Source organism: Martes martes, assembly GCF_963455335.1.
Source record: "Martes martes genome assembly, chromosome: 2".
Classification (NCBI taxonomy): Eukaryota; Metazoa; Chordata; class Mammalia; order Carnivora; family Mustelidae; genus Martes; species Martes martes.
Window position 1 is genome coordinate 77,899,024 of NC_137889.1, and position 25,320 is coordinate 77,924,343.

General features: G+C 33.7%; 1 protein-coding gene across 1 annotated transcript in view; it reads left to right on the plus strand.

Moving 5' to 3' along the window:
* Nucleotides 1-25,320, plus strand: part of FSTL5 (follistatin like 5) — a gene marked incomplete at both ends in the record, with an annotated part of 636,306 nt that overhangs the window by 553,955 nt on the left and 57,031 nt on the right. The window contains 2 exons of the mRNA XM_080796324.1: nt 9,816-9,965; nt 21,868-21,975. Coding sequence (XP_080652450.1) covers nt 9,816-9,965; nt 21,868-21,975 — 258 coding nt within the window. The remainder of the gene's footprint in view (nt 1-9,815; nt 9,966-21,867; nt 21,976-25,320) is intronic.

Genomic DNA, 25,320 nt, shown 5'->3' on the forward strand with positions numbered 1-25,320 from the left:
GCCATTTGTGATGACATGGATGGAACTAGAGGTTATTATGCTTAGCGAAATAAGTCAATCGGAGAAAGACAACTATCATATGATCTCCCTGATATGTGGAATGGAGATGTAACGTGGGGCTTCTGGGGGGTAGGAAAAGAATAAATGAAACAAGATGGGATCAGGAGGGAGACAAACCATAAGAGACTCTTAATCTCACAAAACAAACTGAGGGTTACTGGGGGAAGGGGGTCAGGGAGAGGGTGGTGGGGTTATGGACACTGGGGAGGGCTGTGCTATGGTGAGTGCTATGAAGTGTGTAAACCTGGCGATTCACAGACCTGTATCCCTGGGGCTAATAATACATTATATGGTAATAAGTTTTAAAAAATTAAAATAAATGTATTGTTTCAAACAAAGAACCAAATTGAATGATGGGAAGCTATTAGGGAGAGATTTATGCTCTTTAGTCAAAATTAAAAAGTCTACCTTACAAAGAAGTCTTCCTCTTCTTGAAGTTAAAAACAACAACAACAACAAGACTAGGTATCAAACTGTCAGAAAAATTGTACAAGGGAATGTGTACATTTGAAATTTAAAGAAATGTTTAATTGATCTTTTTATTGATGAGTTTTCTAATCAATAGTTGGAAGAGACCATTTGAACAAGTATTTTTTGCTGCTACTTAAAGAAACTAGAGTATAGAACATATTAGAAAGAAATAAGCCCCATATTCCCATGATATTCATTAGTATTCATAATGATGTCATGATTATGAGTTTTTCATTATTTTAAAGAAATATTTACATACTATAGCTCAGCTTGTTTGCTCTCATTCATTCTTTCTGTCTTCTTTTCCTTTTCTTTTCTTTTCTTTTTTTTTTTTTTTCTTTTTCTTTTCTTTTTTCTTTCTGGTAAGTTAATCTCATGTGTTATTTGATAAGAAAAAAATTTGTTAATCTTATTTTTTTTCCCCTCTAGCTAACCACCTTACTAATTGTGTTTTGTAAATCAAAGTCAGGAAAGATGATTATTACTTTTATACAAATCAAATCTTCATTATGTTGGGGAACGAAATTAAACACGACTAATTCTTTAGTTTCAACTATCCCCACTACTATTTAAGTTATCCACCATGAACCAAATTGGTCCGTATAATTTACACTTTCTGATATCTACCATAATTGTCCAATTGTTTTAGTGCCTGATATTAGCTTTTAATACCAACACTTTTTTGTCAAACACTATTTACTGCTTTTCAACATAATTTTATACCTTTGGTTTTGATATTTAATTTGGTCTTCCCATTATTCAAATTTATGCCTTTACCAACAGACATTAAGTTCCTGCCCCAGGGATTCTCTGTGTCTATTGGCCCCTGGACCAACCCTGAGATAGGATTTCAACTCCTTTACAAGAACCAAAGAACCAAGACACAAACCGTCTAGCCCTACATTTATAAAAGTTCTACAGTTTTCTTCTTTTGTATTCTGTAGACATTTGAAATTTAACACTCTTAAAATTTGTTTTTTAACTGCTATTCTTATCTAATATAATATTTTTATAAAGTGGGTAAAACATTTTCCATTTAAACAGAGTAGAAGTAATTCAGAGAGCTTTGTTTTTGGTTTTGTTTTTGTTGTCTTTTATGAAAACAACTGATAAAATCCTATTTTTTTAAAGATTTTATTTATTTATTTGACAGAGAGAGATCACAACTAGGCAGAGAGGCAGGCAGAGAGAGAGGGGGAAGCAGGCTTTCTGCCTAGCAGAGAGCCCGATGTGAAGCTTGATCCCAGGACCCTGGAATCATGACCTGAGCCTGAGCTGAACACAGAGGCTTTAACCCACTGAGCCACCCAGGTGCCCCCCAAATCCTCTTTCAATCCCCTCAGTTTCTAGACAAAATGAGAAAGGTCAAGTGATTTGCCCAATGTCACAGAACTACCAAATGATAGATGGGGAAAAAATTCTCTTTAATTCTCTTGATGCAACAATTATTTCATACTTCAAGTACCTCTCTGAAACTCTTAAATATTCACAGTGAACTATTCTCCAAAACATTATGGAAAATTGAAAAAAATATTGTAAAAATATGTAGGCTATTATAGTTTCATGAAATATAGCCCCTAGAAAATTTTGTATATGAAAATAACAGGTATGGAACACCTGGGTGGCTCAGTAGGTTACACGTCTGCCTTCAGCTCAGGTCATGGTCTTGGGATCATAGGATGGAGCCCAGCATGCATCTCCCTGCTGGCCAGGGGTTGGGGGGACATCTGATTCTCCCTCTTCCCCTGCCCGTCCACCCTGCTCATGCTCTCTCTCTCTCTCTTTCAAATAAATAAATAAATAAACAGAATATTTAAGAAAAGGAAATAACAAGTAACATCATTGATCACTTGAACTTTTCAAACATGATTTTATTCAATGTGCATAACAATCCCATGTGATAGGTAATATTGTTAGACCACTGCAGTAAATGAGGGTCAAAAGAAGTATTTACACAGCTAATGTGAATGTAAACCCGGACATAACCTCTAGGTCTGGTTGACTTCAAGGTCTATTTTCATATCCTCTCTAATACATTGTCCCTAAAGAAATTGGTTCTCAATTTATGACAGTGTAATGTTCTCAAATCCATTTTTATTATAACACTAAAAGACATAAATACAATCTTCTTACGTTAAAATAATTGAAAATTTCTGTAATGTTTTCTTTGTACTTTTGATATCCTAGAATCAAAATCATGCTGTATGATGGTTTTCTAAGATAGGCCAAATTAAGACAAATCACCTCCTGCATTTCCATGACTACCTATGCTTTGACTAACATGAGCTAGACTGTTTATACACTTTAATATATGAAATGGTAAATAGAATTATATAGATTAATATATGTAATTATAGAAAAAAAAAACAGTTGTGTTGCTCAGGTATAACCAGTAATCTCAATTAAAAATTGATGAAAGTATTTAAACTTCAGGTCTTTCTTTTTTAAAAAATGGTCCACTGGGGAGATAACCACTAATATTAAATTAATAATACATTATTGTAAAATCTCATTTTTTTTAATATTGTGAAACCTGTTTTATAGGTTTCAGCAGAGTATACTGTTTTTGGTGTATTCAAAAAAGCTTCACCTTGATTACATTAATTTCCAGATGGCTATGAAAAATATCCTAGGAATCCCAACCTAGACATTCCATACAGTACAAAAGAACCTTTGTTTCATTTGTCTTGATTCATGATAACCTGAGTGAAATCTCATTGAGAATAATTATTTGTATTCTATTGATTAAGTGAACACTATTTTTTCAAGTGTTTCATTATTTACTTTTCTATATATCTCAGTAGACTCAGATTATGACAGTTTGGATTTTAAAAAGAGAGAGAGACAGAAAAGAAAGCTCAAAATCAGTTGTTTCTTAAACTATTTGGAGGGGAAGAACCACTTTGGTTTTTGTTCAATCCATTTCTTTCTTTTTTTTTTTTTTTTTAACCAGTAAGTATTTTTCATTCCAAGAAAACTTCCAGGCAATTTTGACACCACCCAAACTGATCTAAATCCTGTTCATAAAGATAAGTTTACTGATCATAGGAGCACATGGCTATTATGGCAATGTCAAATTACTATAAAAGGTTCTAAATGTTTATTTTCAATTTCTATATTATTCTCAGCTTGGTAACAAATGATATGCCAACTGGCAGCTGTTCGCAGACAACATTTTGAATAGTGCTGTTCTAAAATTCAGTTTTTCAATCATTCTGGATTACATGGCATGACTGAGAAGTATACACTTTTGACTTTTTTTTTTTTCTACAATAAGTGACATTTAAACAAGTATTTACTGAGGAAATATTGTATCTTTACTACTGTGTTTGGAAAAATGTAAAAATATAGGAAGAGCAAAGCCTAACATTTTAACTGAGGATGATAGTACAGGGTTATATGCCAAGTTTTGTGGCACAAAATGTAAATATAATAGAAGATTAGACAAGAAGAAAATCAGGAAGACCAAAAGTCACATAGGTATTGGAAATATGATGGCCAAATGTAGATTGAAAATAATTTGATTAATAAGATGTGTGGTATGCTCTTTAATGTCTGTGGAAAATCATTGGTTTTTATGAAATTTTGATGTGAATATTCTAGCTAGAACAGACTATTTGTTGGAAAATAATGAAGATCATGTTACACATTTTGAATAAGATTTTTACAATTTCTTTCTTCCTTTCTTTCTTTTTTCTTCCCCAAAGTCCCTCTACTCCTACCAACTCTCAATTACTGCCAAAGAAAGGAACTATCATGACAGTCTTAAGAACATGACTGGTAGAGAAGCAGAAAAATTTATCAATGCAGAACTACTAAAATCAAATTATTTTCAATAATTAGTGACCAGATCAGTAAGGCAACCAGGTCTACAATATACCTAAAAATTTTCAAACTTAAATGCTACATATTGATCAGAATATCAAACCATCTTTCTCTCATTCTTTGACTTAATATACATGTCCAGTAGTTCAGTACCTACCTACCTAGGAGTGTCTATCTACCACCGTTGGGTGAATCCACATGCTGCCAAAATCAATGCCTAAACTGGGTGAATACATGTTAGATCACCTTATATGTTACATATTTATTTCTGCCTTTTTAAATAATACTAATGCCAGTTTATTTTTATTCAAGTTCTGTGTATTACTTACTGTATTTGCAATCCAAATTATGCAAAAGATCAGATATTTACTTTTCTGTATAACTTTAGAGAACTCTAATCTATTTGTATTTAATTAAAAATAGTAATTTGTAATTAAAATTAATTAATTAAAAAATTAGTGCTTTTGTTTCCTGTGCTCCTAGGCCTGGCATTCCTTAGACTGTTGTCTACTTCTAAACAAGATATTTTATATACCAACCATACTTAAGTTCTGTATATAGCCTTATACATGATTATTATTATTAATTTTACTCTGTTATTTTATCACTCGATAGTCTTTCTTTTATTTTATGGAATGGTTTAGCTTTTTTTTTTTTTTTGATAAAGTTTCCTAATATAATCCAAACCTTATATACTTTTACATAGATAATGTCTGTCTATATTATCTGTGTATCTCTCCCTCTCTGTCATCTATCTATCCTCTATCTATAATTTATTTACGTGTGTTCATGTGTATGTGTACTTCACCTTTTTTTTCTATTTAGTTTTTAATTACCTTTAATATAGTATACTTTTCTTTTACTTTGTTTACTTCAAATTGTTCATTTAACAGATTTTTTTCTATGAAGAGACTGATGGAGGAAGGAAGGCCTGGTGATTGACAAGTCACAGATTAATCTCTTTGTATCATTTGACCGTGATTACAACCAGGCAGTAAGAGTGAATGTACTCTTGACTCACCTGGGTGGCTCAGTTGGTTAAGTGTCTGACTCTTGATTTTGGCTCAGGTCATGTTCTCAGGGTCGTGAGCTCGAGCTCTGCCTTGGGGTTTGGGCTGGACATGGAACTTGCTTAAGATTCTCTCCCTCCCTTTCCCACTGCCTCTCCCCACCCCCTCTCTAAATTAAATCAATAAATAGAAATGAATGCACTCTAAGAGGAATTTAATGTAAAGGAATAGAGTGGAAAACCAAAGTCTGAGGCTTACCTTTCCTGAATCAAAATTAAGGAACATACCATAAAGAAGCCACTGTGACAGAATTTCACTAATAGGATTTAAATGATAACTAGGATAGGGAAATATTCAAGAATGAGATCAACAATATTTTACTCTGCAAAGGTTCAGATAGTAAATATTTTAAGCTTTGCAGTCCACAGGATCTTTATCTGCCATTATAGCATGAAAATGGTCATAGACAATATTTAAATCAATGGATTTGGCTTTGTTCCAATAAATCTTTATGTAAATTTGAATTGAATTCCATATAATGGTTACATGTCACAAAATAGTATTCCTTTGATTTTTGTTCCGACTTTTAAGAAATGCAAAAAACATTCTCAGTTTTTGGACCATATACCAGAAAAGGCAATGGTATGAATTTGGCCTGGGGCCATTGTTTGCTGATTTTTACCTTGCAAGAATGAAAGATTATTTTAGGAAGAATAAATGTCTGAATAGCCAAATTCATCAGAAACTATAAGCAACTTGAGAGCAGGCATTCTCTTATATTCATAGTTTTATTTCCAAATATAGTTTTCACACTATCTTTCACATAGTAAGTACTCAATAAGTGCTTCCCAACAAGAAAAGACTAATGATTGGAAATTCTGAGGCCACTGGTGATCTCTCCTGTTTTGAAAGAGAGAGGATGATGAAAGCTGTTTGAAGTGTGAACAATTTAGACTGAAAGATCAGGAAATGGAGGTAAATTTCTGGACAGCTTGTTTAGTGTCTGAAGAGAATTGGATGATTAGAAGGGAAAGAAGATAAAACCCAAGTAATGTTTTGTTATTCTTTCTTCTTAAATTGCAAGGGAATGTTGACATTTGAATACTTAGAGATGTGACTACAATGACAAATTAAATACAGGACAGATCCTTCTGAAGGCAAAGGACAGTGGACAGACAAATCTATGATTGGAGAGAAGGTTGAGAGGAGGGGATAATGATAGAAACTTACTGAGTTGGATGCAAGGAAAATGGAGGTGCTTGTGACGAATAACATTTGTCCCCGACATGAATGACAGAATACGTGCTGAAAGAGAGACTATGAGGAAGAAGAGGACAGAGAGATGGGAATTTGGAGATTTGAGGGAAATGCATTTTTTTAAGATTTTATTTATTTCTTCATTTGGAGGAGAGAGAGAGAGAATGAATGAGGGGAAGGGCAGAGGGAGAGAATCTTCTCAAGCAGACTCCCCACTAAGTGTGAGTCCAACTTAGAGCTCAGTCCCACCACCTGGAGAACATGACTTGAGCTGAAACCAAGAGTTGGAGGCTCAACGGACTGAGCCACCCAAGCATCCTAGGAAATGTGTTTTTAATAGTCAAGCAATACAATAAATAAAAATGGCAAAGTCCTATAGAAGATGAATGCATACATCCACCTAACTGACCTACTTATTTTCAGCAATCAGGTATCATCAGCATTGTTTTAAATGTTAAATCCAAACTAATATCATCACTAGAAACATCTTGTTTGCCTTTAAAATTTTGGAAAGAGATAATATATACACAGGATGTAATTAAATATGGAAATTACCTAAAGGGAGATAGATAATTTCTAACTATGAACTAGAATTTTCCTTTTCTTATTGACTCTCACCCTTATTAGTTCTAATATCTTATAAATTCCTTTTACTCTGAATTGTGGTACACATTTCTATAAAAAGTGATTTAATTAAACTTCTTGATATAATTCCTCACCATTTTCCTCATCAGTATGTATTATCTTAATTTTATTTTGCATCTTTGGGTTTTTGAGCTCATCTTTTATCTCATTAAATGCCTAATGCATGTGAAAAACATTCCTCTAAAATTCCTGTCCACAGAAGTAAATATTAATCTATGTGATCTGAAAAAATAAAAGTGCCGTTGTAAAATGGAACCTAATAGACTATAATCAGAAATAATGGCATAAAGTGAAGCAAAGAAAACTCAGGGTGGCTGTCAGGAAACTTTTAATGGCTTTGTAAAAATGATTGTGAGGCTGATCAGGGACATCTTATGGAGACAGCATACAAATAGGAAATAATTCCCAGCAGAGCAGTTTATTTTACTGTTGAATAGTTTTGTAGCAAACAAAGGGGTGGAAATTGCTCCTGGTTCAGCAGTTGTTTCGCTGACAGTTATGTGTTGGGTCACTCACACTTCCTATTATTTTGGCAGATTCTGTTGGTAGCTTTTACACAACAGCAAAGAATTTATAAACAATTTCCCTGTGTTCAGAGCCTTTCATCAACCTTAGATCCCACTTTTTTTCCCCACATATTCATTCCTCTGAAGTACATATTTTATATTGTGCTGGATTTTCACAAAATAGGTTCTTGTCAAAGATATTTAATATACTTCTGAAGCAATATGTTTGGCATAGAAAGTAATGTTTCAGTGAATTGATGAGTGAAACTGTTTTGTGCATGTGCTGAGGACAGAGTTCAGGTCTGTGCACCTGCTTGAGGGTCCTGTGGACATGACTCAGGATGACCCCACTGGTAATCATTTTAAAATGATTGTGGTACGTCCCATGTAGTGAAGTTGATTTTCTACCTCCAGAATTACCAGAATCATGCATTAGATGTTTAGTTTTTAATTTGTTTGGTTATGTTCTGGAAGTCTGGGAATAACATGTACTGTTTAAAGGAAGACACTATCATATGTTCCGGGTGTTTTGACAGTGCGTGGCAACTTCTGGATTGAATTTTAAAAATCAGTGGACACTCCAGATTCTCCCTGAATCATATCTGAAATTTAGAGAACAAAAACAGCAGACCACACACTGAGATCTCATTCCAAAGTGTTCTGGTTTTTATATTATTTTCTAAATTTTAAGCAAAGAGAAAAACCACCTACTATGATTGTGCTCCCTCCAAAGGTGTTATTATGGTATATCCATTTTAATTACTATATGTCAAATATGATTTGCTGTCAGTATTATCTTTAAAAGAAATGCTTAGTGGTGTTGATAATGTAAGCTTTGTTAATGTGTAGTTCGTGATTATTAAATACAAATGGTGAATGGAATCTCTGCTGAAAATAAATGTTTTTATTTGAATTAGAGAAGGAGAGTGTTCTAATTTAATAGTTACTAACTGGAGTATACAAATCAATAAATTAGACATTAGTAATCAGTGATCATACCTAAATCATAAGACAAATGAAACACTAGAATCATTACATACATATTTTATGTATAGATCAACAAATCTCTCTTCTTAGTGGTTTTCTAACTATAGGTAAAGTGAGAAAATCACAAAACAAAAAGACGAGTGAATAAAAGAAAAACCTGAAAGAAAAATAATGGGCTAAATAACGTTTCTTCCATTTGTGATGTGTCTACCAGCACAGATCACTGGGCCTATACATCCCTTCAACATTCACTTATTAACAAAATTCAGGATAGGAGGGAATAGAAGTTTGTGTGTGTGTGTGTGTGTGTGTGTGTGTGTGTGTGTGTGTTTTGTTTTTGTTTTTGTCTCATTTATGACAGTCTGGCACAAACAGTATAATATTCAACCAGAAAACAGTATGGGTGAAGGAGTAGAATAATAATCTGCTTGAACATATTAAAAGATTTTGTAAAATTTGACCTTGATAAAAACTGAAAAATAAAATAAGCCTTCTGAATAACTACCTTTTTATAATTTTTCCAAGCTTCTGATTCTCCGCAAATCAGAAAACTTTCAATCACTTCTGGTAGATTTGGTAGCTTTTGAAAAGATCAAGGACAGGGCATGGGGGCAGCCACTGATGTGATAACCTCTAAATATACTCCAGTGTGACATTTAATGTCTGGTAAAGAAGCTTGAGATTGGAGGATTTGAGAGAAAACTTCGAATTTATTATCTACTTCTGAAGTTACTGAGTTATGAACAAGATAGTAACATATGAAGAGGCTATAGCCTATTAGAAATAAGTAATTAAGAGCCTGATGAAATTTATATCAAAGGGTTATTTCCATTGATTTACATTTAAGGGGATTGTTTTATTTAATTTAGCACACACACTCTCTCTCCCTCTCTCTCTCTCTATATATATGTGTGTGTGTGTATATATATGTGTATACATATGTTTAATTTTGATGCTGAAAGTAATAAAGCATCAAACATTAATTTTGCTTCTAATATGCCATATCCGTGTTACTTTAAAATATTCACTTTTTCCCCTGTTTTCTAAATTATAGGATGAAGTCTGTCCCAAAGCTGAAGGAGATGAAGTTCAGAGGTGTGTGTGGGCCTCAGCTGTTAATGTCAAAGACAAATTCATTTATGTTGCACAGCCAACTCTGGACAGAGTCCTCATTGTTGATGTGCAGTCCCAAAAAGTTGTTCAGGTATGAACAATCCCTGCTTTTGAAGGTGATTTTTAAAAAATTATTTACTTTTTTGCAATTCTTTACCCAGTAACTTGTACATTGCCATCTGATTGTCATTGATAACTTGTTTTATTACTTGGATAACTGGATAATGTATGCATTTTCTGCAAAATTTCCTCTTAGGCTGTTGCTTGAGTTTAATGAATTAAAAAATTAATTTTTCTTATTTTCAAAAATTAGATTCCATAAACACATCATAATATTAACATGATTAGTTCCACAAAAATCAACCTCAGATTTATTTATTCTGTTTAGAGCCAGGAGAGTTCCAGTCAGATGCTTATTAAGGTATTCCTAGTTACCATTCCAGAAACAGTATTATTTCTTCCTTACTTGATTCTTAACAAAAGCCAAGATAATAGTAGACTGTTAGATAATAATAATTTAGTAGGTTTTACTATAGTAGTAAAACAAGGAATATGTACATAGGTCAATGACAGAGAAAAAAAAATCCAAATAAACATTGTCATGGTCATGGTTATAAAAAAAAATTCTGGTTTGAGTCCCCAAATGTTTCATTCCCAGTTCTTTCCAAAGTTGTTTTACTTGGGCAGTCTATTTGTACTCTATTGCACAACAGCCAGGGATGGTATGGGATTTGCTTCAAGGTGGCCTGGCTATAATAACTGGACCCTTTACTCTTACTATAATCTCTTGCTTCTCAGATCAGAGGAAACAAACTTAAAACAGCTTTATTAGATATGCATAATCCACTAGATGGGATTAATAATTGTAAATATCTCATAAAGTTGTATTTAGAATTAACTTAATGCATATAAAACATTTATAGCAGATCTTGGCATATAGAAGTGATTTACATCTACTTACTATCAAAGTTTCTGAGAGACACTAGACACTAACCATTCCTTATATTTGCCAAGATCTTTTTTACATCCACATTGGTTTGAAATCAAATATTGAAGTAACTCCTCTAATGATTCCTGACTAGAACTACAAAAAGTGGCAATAAGTTCAAAGTTAGGGCTTTTCATTCTAAGAGTCCTTCACAGCTTCTCATGGTAGCATCCAATCATCCACCTATCTACCCATCCACTCTTTGTATACTTATTAATTGCCTCCTATGGATAGGTTTGGTATGACAAATAAAAGAGTGAAAAGTGTTTCTACCGAAAAACTCTGTTATCTCTGGTTTTCAAATTTACAGTGGATATTTAGTCTAATTGTTCAATTTCTAATAAGAGAGTGACTGGTATAATCATGAGGAAAAGGATCAGTAACTGTTCTACTAGAAAACTTCTCTAAGGCCTCTAGGGTTGCATGGTTCACATATATATCCAGTCTGATGGTTCAGTATCCACCTTGAGAATATATATTTTTCTGTGTATTTCACCTCTTATGTCTGAGACTGCTGGATTTTGACCAAATTAATTTGATCTTGATTTCAGCTATAACGTAGGCGATCAAATTATAGGCATTCAGTTTAGGATTATTTAGACTCTATAGCCAGCAGGTTAAAATTAGAAGTATGTTTCAGAAATAATCAAATTGGTCTTTAGATTTTGTTTTCAAACTAGAAATCTAGGCTAATTATGTATTACCTACTAGATACTCAAAAGTGAGAAAAACTAATATCATTTATCTTCATATCATTTCCATCTTCAGACAACAGTATAAAATTTAAAATTAATTTAAAAATCAAAATTAATAGAAAATATTGATAATGAAATGTAAAAGTCACATAAATTATATTATTTTTCAAAGTGCCTCTAATTGCTATGAAATACCAGGAGAATGTAAAAGATAATATATAATGCTAAAATATTTTTTTAAAATCATGTTTATGATATAATCATTATTATGGAGTATTTTTAGACAAAAATCTAACATTTACTTTTTTATAGGCTAGAAAATTGGGCCTCAGTCCAAATGAGTTCTTCTTATGATCTTATTATTAAAATAATAATGATGTTTTATTACTCCTTCTAGTCCTTAACTGTTCATAGATAATCATTATGTATATTTATGCCACCATTAATAAACATTGACTGATTTTGAATATTAGATCAGTGGAAATATATAGCATTCACTATTTGTATCTGGCTACTTTGCTCTACATTATAATCATAAGATCATTTTGTTTAAATGTAGGTGTAGTGTTATTCTTTCTTTGCTGGAGAGAAATCAATTACAGTTAATTATTATTTGTTGATTCTCATTTGAAAATTCACCTAAATTTATTTAAGACCATAAAATCAATACTCATGGGCCTTTTGTGGTCATGCAAGGACATGAACAAAGTGGTTAAAAATTTGTCACCCAACATACACGTTTCTAGCTAAAGTTGAATAAGAAGAGATTCTGCATTCTTGTGTCAGTTTTTATACTGTAAACAAGTATCCTTTTCATGGTCTTTTTAGTACTATGTGTTTTGCATTTTTGTGCTTTTGTTGGCAACTCTGTTGCTTAAAATGACTCCTAAGCACAGTGTTGAAATGCCTGTGCAAAAGGCTGTGATGTACATAATGGTAAGTTTCATTCAGCCATGAGTCCTAGTGTTATTTGGCTGCAAGTTCAATGTTAATGAACAATACATATTAAATAAAGTGTCTTTGAACAGAAACACATATGAAACAAAGTTATCTATTGATCAGTTGATGAAAATCTTGAGACCAGAGGCTCAAAGGAACCTAAGTATGTATTTCCCCTAGGAGCAATGGGTCAGTATTCAGAAACTCAGTGTTAGCGGTTACTTTATAGAAACAGCTACTACTGATAAATAATAGTCTATAAATGAAGTTGCAAGAAATAGTAATGAAAGTTACTTCATACCGATTCTCTGACACAATGTTAAACTAATTATTAATAGCACCCATATACATGCAAAATATTAATATCAATATCAAGTAATATTGATAATCATGATTAAATATGTTGAATCCAGATAAGGCTGTGTGTTTAGGGAATTTTGCTCCTTAATTTAAAAAAAAAAGTAATAGATTAATTTAACTGGATAATTTTAGAACTTAGCTGAAGAAAAGGAGAATAATGTGAATGCAAGAAGGAAAGTATAAGGATATGTATATAGAGACACAAAGGAATTAATGTATAAAGGTAAAATTTAAGTTATTGAAAAAAAAAACTAATCAAAAGGAAGCCGGGAATTTTTTGCATAAAATAAGGACAAAAGTCATGATTAACACTATTAGAATTGAGTAAAAGTATATAACCACACTCCTAGCAGAGAGTAAAAGAAACTAAGAAATATTAAGGTAAAAAATTATGGTATTGAATTTTAAAAGCAAAATGGGAAAGAACAAATTAAAGGGAAAAGATGTTAATATCATGTAACCAAATTAGGAATAAAAAAGCAATCTTGATTTGAGAGTTCTAAAATAAAACAACAAAAAAAATATTCTGCCCCAGATGGGTTTAGAGGTAAAAGCTGACGTGGTACTGATTTCCTGCTTTACTCACTTTACCTGCTCTGGCTAGAGCCTCTGTATATTCTCAGATTTTCTATTACCAAAGACAAATCTAAAGCTTCTCTCCATGCATCTTGCCACACACCACCATTTATCAGCCTATTGCCTCACTTCCTATGACTACCTTCTATTTGGAGAACAGTGAGAACCAAGAATAACGTACTAGATTTGCTCCTATTGTTGGAAAAACGTGAGAACTTAAACCGTGGCACAAAAAGGCAGACTTGTCATGGGGTTACTTGCACAGCTCTGGTGAGATGTGTGATGGAGTTGAGTATTACCCTTCTGTCAATAAAAAGAAAAGGTTTTGAATTACAGGGGCTACTGAATACCTTACTGGAAAGAAGGGAAGTGAAAGTGCAGCTGCAGAGATTTGGGACATTCTGCAACAATCTGTTCTGTAGAAATGCAGAGATCACCATTGTTTATAAAATGAAAATTTCCATACTGGGTAGAATCAGTTCCCTGTTCTTACTGATAGGAATACTAATTCTTGAAATCTATTACTGACTGTAAATATCAACCTAAAATTTTAGATCTATACCACAAAAGATTGTCTTTTTAAAAAACTAAAATTTTCTAGGTTTTATTTGTCTAAGTTTTCACTTTCAAAACCATGTATAATTTCAGCCTGTGAGCTCTTTAGATAATGAATTCCATGTGTCTACTTACCTGCTGGGTGAAAGAACACTCCCTTATATTTGTCTTAACATAACTTAGAATCTGTGAATTTTAGTCCTCAAAAGTACACGCTTGAAGGTGAATTATAAATATCTTAGTGGTTCTATTTTCATATTTGAAAATACCTCATTTCTTAGAATTATAAATTCCCTCAAGGCTTTCCCAATTTAAAAACAGCATTATAGATTTTGCAGATTTAGATATTGAACCCTCTGTTTTATAAATTAACAATCCAAGAAGTTCAAGTTTTAAAACTATTTAAAGAAAGAATATTTCTAGCTACTTAAAAGACTATATTGAAACAACAACAACTTTGTGATTTAAAGCTGTACTTATTGGGGCACCTGGGTGGTTCAGTGGGTTAAGCCTCTGCCTTCGGCTCAGGTCATGATCTCAGGGTCCTGGGATCAAGCCCCATATCTGGCTCTCTGCTCAACAGAGAGCCTGCCTCCCCCCCTCTCTCTGCCTGCCTCTCTGCCTACTTTTGATCTCTCTCTCTGTCAAATAAATAAATAAAATCTTTTAAAAAATGAATACAGCTATATTTATCTGCAAGGACAGAGCACACTCAAAGTCAACTGCCAAGTACGAAGTTAATTTTATAAAAAGTTGAACATTCTTTCTCAACTTGACCACTTTTCTCAACTGAGGCTAGGTTTAAGTTGATCTTTTTTGCATCCAAGTGAAGTTATACTTCCTGATTCTGTGCTGTAGGCATTTATTTCTTTCTTTCAAACCTGAATGTATTATACAGAAACAGCTAAGAATATTAACTATAACAGAAATTTAGTTAACCTTCCCCCAAACATGATAGAAAATGCCATGGAATTTTCTCTGGTGTAGATACAGAAAAGGAACAACGAAGTCCAAAATCAATCTTGAAGAAAAAAAAAAAAAAGAAGAAGAGACAAAAAAGAAGACTACTGTTATTTAACTTCGATCTTTCTAGCTTTATTTTTCAATCTAATTAAAGTAGATCCCTAGTGTTTCATACTGACCTTATCTACGAAATCATATTCCTTACTACTTTTTCATGCAAATACATGCAAAACAATACATGCAAAAGACTGTGTGGATTGGCAGTGAATGTGCATTTAAGGTTAAAAATTTAAAGATTTGGAACAGCTTTGTTACATTTTATTATTAAAATGACAAATATTTTCTTGACATCACGATATTTTAGAAAATTCATGATAAAGTATTACCATTAGACTATATTTGTTTTCAGTGGATGCAGTGATACCATCTTTATATTTTTACCTGCAGTTTAAAATATAAAAGGTCATAATGTTTTAATGGAATCGGTAAGGTTGCTATTGCTTTAGCCATCAAATGTGTATTGCCTTTCTTACTGTGGAATTTTTGTCAGAGTGGCAGGCAGGTGATATTTGGCTGTGTTAAAGACTGACTGGTAAACAACTGACCTCCTTTTGTCTTCTGTGGAGTAAAATCAGGTTCTGCTTGGATGCCAAAGCGGCTTGTGACACCTCGGGAGTATTCTTAAGTGTCACGAGCAGTCTCCTCTAGCTATTAGCACATTATCTTGAGAATCGACATCATTAGTTTAAATTAGGTTCACTTAATTAGCCAGCTGGTACTCTCCTTGTCAGGCAGATCAACAAGCTGTGCTTCACTGTTCCTTCTTGTTAAGACCAAACCCCAAGTTTTGTTTATCTTTGTTGCTATCATCAGTCTAGATGTTTATAGATTATCAGTACCAGATGCAACTGGTCCATGATCATTATAGTGTATACTTTAAATTTTTCTATTTGTCTTGTCTTCTCAAGAAACACTGATAAATTTGTGTAATACTGGGTAGTTGGGGATTATGAAGGAGTTAAGATTTGTGGATTGACAAGGGTGCCTGGGTGGCTCAGTGGTTTAAGCCTCTGCCTTTGGCTCAGGTCATGATTTCAGGGTCCTGGGATCGAGCCCTGCATCGGGCTCTCTGCTCAGTGGGGAGCCTGCTTCCCCTCCTCTCTCTGCCTGCCTCTCTGCCTAGCTCTGATTTCTCTCTGTCAAGTGAATAAAATCTTTAAATAAAAAAAAAAAGATTTGTGGATTGACAAAAAGAAAAAAAAAAAAAAAACCTTATGACATACGTAAATTATGTGCTCAAGCAATGTTTTAAAATATTAAATAAAAAATTTTATTGATATCTTTATAAAGCTACAAATAAGACCTTTTTTTATTATTACATTATATAGTGTATTTTAAACATTTTAAGGAAGGAATAGAAGAAGTTAATTCAACATGACAATATAACACTCCAAGAATGGTTCTTATACAGAAAGTTAAGAAATGGATTTTCAGACCTGAATATGTAGATCACTACTATTTATTAATTATAATAACAACACATTGTAATTTAAAAGATATTTCTTAAAGTGTTTAAAAGATCAATTCATTTTTGAAAGTAAGAATGTGGCTTAATTATCTGAAATCACCAGGCCAAGCAAATACCACTGTGTACAGAAAACCAAAGTGTTTATGATACTGGAGAGAAATTTCCAACCTATAGTATCAGAATCTTTAATTTAAACAAATCTTATGGAGTCATTCGATAGATCCAAACTGATTCTGTTTGTTCTATTATGGCCGGAATTGAATCACCTGCTACAAATAAATCTCATTTCCATAGGCTTCTCAAGGCAAAGTCTGAAAACAAGTTTCCTAGCAAAGTAATATCAGTAGTTAAATACAAATCTATGCAAAGTAATAGATGAGCAATCTATATAGGTTAATTCTGAGGTGGAAGAAGAATATATATGGAGTATTTTCTTATAATCCCATATTCTTGAATGTTGTTATTCAATTTATATCATTTCTTCTTGATAAATGGTTGGTGGCTGTAGGAAAAAAAACAAGACAGAACAAAACAAAACAAAAAAACTATAATACACTAGTGGTCGCCGAAATGGAATGAAAGATGCTGACTTGTGAGAAAGAAATACTAGGATGTCATTAATCTGTGTTTTTATCTTAAAAAAATCATATTACATTTTATAATTTCTTAATATATGGACCAACATGGGAGTCCTACATCATCGGTCTGTTGAATACTGATGTAATGCTCGGTGGACAGGAGGGCACCTGAAGATGAAAGTGGGAGTTTTACAATAAGAGGGGATCAATATTGGTACTTTACTTCACTTTTATCTTTACAAAGAAGATAACAGTACTGCATACCTCAACACAAAAGTTGTTACGAAGATTAAATTAAAATAATTTGTATTTGTAAAACATTAAAAAACTGCTCTGTTCATAACAAGCATGGTACAGAGTATGACTGTCTTTCTTAAATAAAATAATGATGATGTTCTTAGTAATAATAAGTTTGGAACACTGTTTAATTTTGCAATTTGCTCTTCCCAGTCATGTAGATTTAAAGTCCCATTAGTTGTATGTTGAATACTGCTATTTAAAAGGTATTGTTCTAAGTGCATAGGTTGTATTATTGACTTAAACAAGCAGAAAAAAAAGCTGCTTTCTTGGAACCTAGAATCCATTAGATGAAGATAGTCAATGAAAAATAGGAATACTAAACATGGAAATTATACAATATGTGGTCAGGTGGTAAGTGCTTTAGAAAAGGTAAAACAGTGCTGTAAGACCAGGTGGAATTGGGAAAGCTAAGGATGAGAAGATGTGTACCAAGTGAAGGCTGGTTACAGCATTAAGCAGGATGATCAGACTGGCCTCACTGGGAGCGCGAGTTCTGAGCAGTGAACATCTTGAGGAAGCAGACACTGGGCTGTCTAGGGGAAGACCGTTCAGAGGAAAAGCCCTCCGAAAAGCAGAAGTGTGGCTGGCCTGCTGGATGAGCAGCAGGGGCCCCAGAGCACCTCCCCTGGAGTAGTAGGTGAAGGGATCAGAGAACGACGACAGAAGGGGCAGGTCAGCTGGGTTGTGGTGGTCATTCGAAGGACTTCTGTCTTTACTCTGAGGGAAATGAGAAGACTCCGTAGTGCTTTGAAAAGATTAGTATTATAATCTGTCTAATGCTTACCAAAAAATAAAAATCATTTTAACAAATCTGTTGAGAAAGGTGATGAGTATATATAAAGTTAAAAGTTAGAAACCATGTGATGAGAGTTGAGAGGATAGAGGCTCTGTTCTTGATGGTATCGGGTAAGGTACTGCCGAGGTCAGTATTTAGAAGGCAGATAGAATTCAGTTTCCTGAGAATGTGAGGCGTGGGAGAGAGAGGGCAGTCAAGGATAAGAGAATCTTTACAATGCTTTTCATAAAATGTGGAGAAATACTTAAACTACTTATAACACAGAGACAGAATTAATTGCGGCATGAAAAATAATATTTTAAGTATCAAATATAGTGCCTTCCTCTTTTATAAAAGCTAATGGTCTAAACTTACTCATCATTTAAAGTAATTTCCAGAGTGTAGTAGCAGGTATTTTGTGAAATCCAATACATGCAATTTATTCCTTTCAAAAGTTGACAATATAAATAGGAAAATATCTGTTTTTTGGCTGAAGATTGGGTATGGCAAGATTATCCTGAAGATGGTTGTTTGGAAATATTTCTGTCTTTGTTACATGATCTTGTTGCTGAAAACCATGTAAATGTTCCCTCGGTAAAATGTGTTATATCTGCACACTTGGAAAGTTGTAAACAGATTTTTTTTTTTCCCCTAAGAGTTAAATATTTTCCAAATAAAGTATGTCAGATGCATTTTTCTTAATTTTTGATCTGCCTATCTTTTTCAGTTCTGGTGAACTATTATAACCAAAACCAAAATATATTGAATTTAATACTAAACCTCTAAAATGCTGAGAGACAAAAATGTTCAAACGTTTTGGAGACCACTGAGCAGATATTTTTCGAAATCGGACACTTTTGAAAATAGATATTTTTCTCTTTCAAATACATATATCTTAATTATTTGAAGGCAGTTATTCATGGACTGCTTTTTGACATCTCCTGGAACATATTCTCATCAGTTAATTTTAAAAAATAGTCTCTGTCTTCTCATTTATAAAAATATTCATACTTAAGGGCTCAATCAAAGCATCACCTCCTCCCCTTATCCTTCATCCAGCTTTGTACTTCTTCCTCTGCACTTTCCTGGCATTTGGTCCTTATTTTTATTTTGTGACTGGGCATCTAGCTATTTTAAGTTCTTCCACCCTCTAGCCTCTAATTCTTTAAGGACAGAGACTGTGTTTATTTACTTTCTTAAGTCTCAGATTCTTCATTTGCTAAATAAAGATACTGAATCTCCAAACTTTAAAACACTATGAGGCTATTGTCATGAAAATACCTCTAGTTCAATTAGCTTTTCTGACAGTTAATAGTAGTATTTCCATGGTGCACCACAGAAAAGTTTTTTCTTCACTTAAGTGAGGACCCTAAAATTCACAGTTGGCTTCAGAATGCATGCTTGTAAGCATGGTGTATTCTGCCATTCATTGGTTCTCGGCTGGGTCTGTACTGCTTATACAGATGATACTGCATATATGTGGGCCCTTGGATTCCTTCCACCTTCCAAAAGAGAAAAAGTCCAAAGAATGTTTCTTATACATGAGGGAACAATGGGAGGGCAACGTATGCACGCAGTGTTGGGAATTAAGCTAACAACTAGGAAGGATGATGGTTCATGTTCAGAGAGGTTGCACATTGGGGATAAACAGATCATCCAATCCCAGCTCTGCTGATCACCTGCTGGATGACTCCTGGTAAGACTGTTTCCGTTTCTTGCCCTGATTTATGTGGATGTTAACTTAACCATGGACTGTGGTATGCCCTAGAAGTTAATACTTAGGAGAGGAACCAGGGGAAAAAAAAGAACCTTATGAGAGCTGGCAAGCTGGAAATTTTCATTTAAATTTTTCCTTAATATTTAAAGTTATCTAAAACTCTTTGCTCTTTGTGTAACTGACTCTTAACAATTGAATAACAGTGAGGTCTTTGTTACTATTGCTTTTGTTGTTGAACTATTTTATCTTTAACATTTTAAAGACCTAGAGATTATTTCTTTTTAAGCTGCATGCAAAATAGGGTAACTGTTATAATCACGTACAGATGAAGTTTTACATATAAAGGGGAAAATATGAAAAATCAAAGAAATCTTATTGCTTTGTTATTAGTGTAATGATTAATGATGGCACTTTTGCTATATACACATTGAAATTATCGATAAGTACATGAAGAATTTAAATGAAACATCTGGCATTCACTGGATTACAATTAACAAAACACCAGACTATTTCTTAAGCAATAAAGCTATTTAATTATCCCAAATAACCTCGTCTAGAGACAGTTACTCTAGGTTTGTGCAGCCACTCAAGGCTCTTATGGAGAACTCATTCTCCTTTCATCTTTCTCCCGCCAAATCCTCAAAGCGTTGTGTGGCTTTTCCTTCTTTGTTTCAGGCCTCAAAATGACTTTGGAAGTGAAGGCTTAATGTTGTTATATGATAGCATTCAAAGCAGGAAAAAAGAGAAACTGTGGCATAGTATCATTGTCAAACACAATATCGTTCATCATGTTAATCCTTATCATGTATAAATGAGACTAGGTCATGTGACCATGGGAGACACTAGAGAGGCTGGGAAACTTGGCGTTTGTGAAAGGGGAATAGGTTTAAATCTCTGATGCTCGCCAAGCGAGCTACCTTCCCTGAGAAAGTTGTTAGCCACAAGATCCCAAAACAACATAATGGCTCTATTAGCCAGGAAGAAAGTCAGGAAGACATTAATACAGAAATGTTTAAGTAGGCATTTTCAGAAATTAAATAATTAATTCAGTAAGCCAAGAGTATTGTGAATTTTAAATAGATAAAATCCAGGGCAAGGCTTTTGAAAATAAAAACTTTAGTAAGGCTAAGTTGCCAACATTTAGCTAAAATATGAACCTTCACATGTTCAACCGCAACTGTACTGTACTTTAACCCACTGAGAAGAGGATTACATTATGAACCAGGACTTGGGAAATTCTCGAAGGATATTCAACAGAGCTTCAGAAAGAAATGCTTTCAATATTGAATAAAGGCAGTTTTATTGAATACAATTTGTTTCATGTTATAAAATTAGAAAAATATACATAAAGAACTACTACAGGAAATTATTTTAAAAAGGTATTAGCTTGAAATATAAACAGCTTGAAATTAAGGTGCGTGAAATAACTTCCTGGCAGCAATTTGTTTTCTAGAAGTTTTGTTTTAAGTAAATGCTAAATATTATAAATAGTAGCAGAAAAACACATTTACCATATCAAGGATGGTTAAAAAATGCATTTATTTCTTTTTGTGATTTTAGATTTCTCGTTAAGGAAATTAAATTAGGTAATCTGTCATTAGGGTTATCACTGTATATGACTTAGCCATTTTAGCATTATAGATGGCCAAATCCCATGCCCAGCGTTAGAATGAAAGAAACCTAAAAGTATAAACGTAGTTCTTACCTTTGTTCAACAATTGAATAAAATATACATATTAATCATTTATATATCTTAAGTTCCTAAATAGCTTCTCCACGGACACCCAATTTGCATAGGTAATGAAGGAACATAAGACTATATAAAATTGTGCAAAAACATGCTGGGTAAAGTATCATATTTCCAAATTAGAAAAATCAAGGTTTAGAAAAATCAGAAAATTGGCAACATAAATTTTTAATTTGGTATCTAAACTCTTGTGTTCTTTCATAATTTCTGGCGTAGTTTTAAACTAATATTTCAGTCTGAAAACATGTTTTTTCAACTCCCATTTATTACAGGCAGTAAGCACAGACCCTGTACCAGTTAAATTGCACTATGACAAATCACATGATCAGGTCTGGGTGCTGAGTTGGGGTACCATGGAAAAGACTTCTCCAACACTGCAGGTAAGCACATTTCAGTATATTTGAGAAAGCTGTGATATTTAAACCTTTAGCTATCTCATTGGATATTTATAACTATTCGAGAGTGATCTTCATCTGAGGACTGTACTTTAATCACTTCTAGATCTGCACAGAAAGGGATGAAGAAGTTAATACACAAGTACTTGTTTGGATGGAAAATATTGCAGGTCATTCTTATCAAAGTTTAGACTATATGCAAACAGAAAAACCAATGATGAGAAAACCCATGCCATTAGTGAAAAATAGTCATAATTTGCCTTTCAACAATTACCTGCCTCCCTCCAGTTTTCATGAGGATTTTCTTGTTTCCATCTCTCTTTTCAAAATGGGCATGTGAGCTAGAGACCAAGAGAGTTAGATAGTCTCAAGGCAGATCTCTATTTTTCTCTAGACAGATATTATGATCTTATCTGAGAACAGACTCATTTCTAATTGGGGAATAAGTGGTATAATCTCTGTAGAATTTGCTTATGTTTTAAAGTTGTTTATATAGAACTTGACAGAGGAAAAATTAAATATTTTGATGATGTCTCTTTGGCACAGTTTCAATTGTTGGAGTTGAAAGTTTAACAGAAAACTGAGAGGGAATGAGAAGGAACATTTGTCCCCGAAAATGTTTTATCTATTTCTCAGACTATCTTGTGATTATAGCATGGCTGTGGACATTCCTCTTCTTATAAATCATTAAGCTTTGGCTGGTTTTCAGTAAGTCAATTGAGTGCCATGTTTTTTTATTTTAATCCATTGTCACTACCAATACTTTAAATGTTTTCTTAGTTTTGCAATATTTAATTTACAAAAGACAGTACTATGGAAGTTTTTTTTTTTTTTTAAAGATTTTATTTATTTATTTGACAGGGAGAGATCACAATTAGGCAGAGAGGCAGGCAGAGAGGCAGGGGGGAAGCAGGCTCCCTACTGAGCAGAGAGCCTGACGCGGGGCTTGATCCCAGGACCCTGAGATCATGACCTGAGCTGAAGGCAGAGGCTTTAACCCACTGAGCCACCCAGGCCCCCCTTATGGAAGTTTTTTAAAAGAACTATCAGAATAAAGATTCCTATTATATTTCATTAGAAATATGTGTCGTTTGAAACATCTAACATATAATAGTATTCCAGTTATCTATTGTGGCAAATCAAATCACCCTAAAATTTGATGTGTTAAACAGAATTAAAGAATGACTTACTAACCATAGTTTTGTGGTTCAGCAATCTGGGCAGTTTGTGGGCATAATTGGGGAACACTCAGATGGCCACACTCATCTTATTACAGTAGCTGGGTAGTTCAAAATAGCCTCACCCTCCATGTCCATTATGTATTAGTGGTGAATAGCTGGGCAGCTTAGGTCTACTGCATGTGCCTGGTCATCCTTTAGACTGGCATGTCAGCATGGTGGTTCCAGGGTATAAGAGAGTGGAAGTTGTGAGGCTAATTAAGATGTAGGCATTAGAATTCTCATTAAGTCACTTCCACCACAACTTCTTTTTGTTGTTGTTGTTCTTTGTTTTGTTTTTTAACTTATTTTTTTTATTATGTTCAGTTGGCCATTTTTAGTACATCATTAGTTTTTGATATAGTGTTCCATGATTCACTAGTTACATATAACACTAGTTACATATAACACTAGTTACATATAACACATATAACACCCAGTGCTCATGATTCACTAGTTACATATAACACCCAGTGCTCATCATAATACCTCCTTAATACCCATCACCCTGTTTCCCCCTCCCCCCATCCTTCTCCTCTCTGAAAACCTCAGATTGTTTCCTGGGGTCCATAGTCCCTCATGGTTCTTTTCCTTTTCTGATTTCTCCCCTTTCAGATTTCCCTCCCTTTCCCTATGGTTCTCTGTGCTATTGGTTATGTTCCACATATGAGTGAGACCATGTGATAATTATCTTTCTCTGCTTGACTTAACTTCACTTTAAATAATCCCCTCCAGTTCTATCCATGTTGACACAAATAGTGGGTATTCATCTTTTCTGGTGGTTGAGTAATATTCCAGAAGATGTACCACATCTTCTTTATCCATTCATCTGCTGAAAGGCATCTTGCCTCCTTCCACGGGTTGGCTCTTGTAGACAGGGCTGCTATGAATGTTGGGGTGCATGTTCCCCTTCTTATCACTTCATCTGTATCATTGGGGTAAATACCTAGTAGTGCAATTGCTGGGTCATAGGGTAGCTCTATTCTTAACATCTTGAGGAACTTCCTACTCTTTTCCAAAGTGGCTGTACCAGCTTGCATTCCCACTAACAGTGTAAGAAGATTCCCCTTTCTCCACATCCTCACCAACACTTTTTGTTTCCTGTTTTGTTAATTTTTGTTGTTATTACTAATTTTTGCCATTCTCACTGGCATAAGGTGGTATCTCATTGTGGTTTTGATTTGTATTTCCCTGATGGCTAATGATGTTGAACATTTTTTGTGTGTGTCTATTAGACATTTGTCTTCTTTGGAGAAGTGTCTGTTCATGTCTTCTGCCCATTTTTTAACTGGGTTATTTGTTTTTTCAATGTTGAGTTTGAGAAGTTTTTTTATAGATCTTGGATACCAGCCTTTTATCTATAATGTCATTTGCAAATATCGTCTCCCATTCCATAGGCTGCCTCTTAGTTTTGTTGACTGTTTCCTTTGTGTGCAGAAACTTTTATCTTGATGAAGTCCCAAAAGCTCATTTTTTATTTTGTTTCACTTGCCTTTGGAAACATGTCTTGAAAGAAGTTACTGTGGCCGATGTCGAAGAGGTTACTGCCTATGTTCTCCTCTAAGAATTTGATGGATTCTTGTCTCACATTGAGGTCTTTCATCCATTTAGAGTTTATCTTTGTCTATGGTGTAAGAGAATGGTCCAATTTCATTCTTCTGCATGTGGCTACCCAATTTTCCAAGCACCAGTTATTGAAGAGACTTTTTTCCACTGGATTTTTTTTTTCCTGATTTGTCAAAGATTAGTTGACCATAGAGTTGAGGGTCCATTTATGGAGTTTCTATTCTGTTCCATTGGTCTATGTGTCTGTTTTTGTGCCAATACCACAACAACTTCTTAATCAAAGCAAGTCACACTGACCACCTAGTTTCAAGAGGGTGAAGTAACAGAGCTCATCTTTTGATGGAAAGAATATAGTCTTCATCTATCATCCCAATATGGTAATATTGTCTAGTGATTTGATATTTCGTACTTAAATCCTGACAAGATAGAACAGGTCGATATATGATTTTTTTAAAAAAATTCACTTATGAGTTATATTTAATTCTATTGCCTTTAAAATAAAATATACACAGCTTAAAAAGTTAAAATATGTATATTTTTCTTTTAA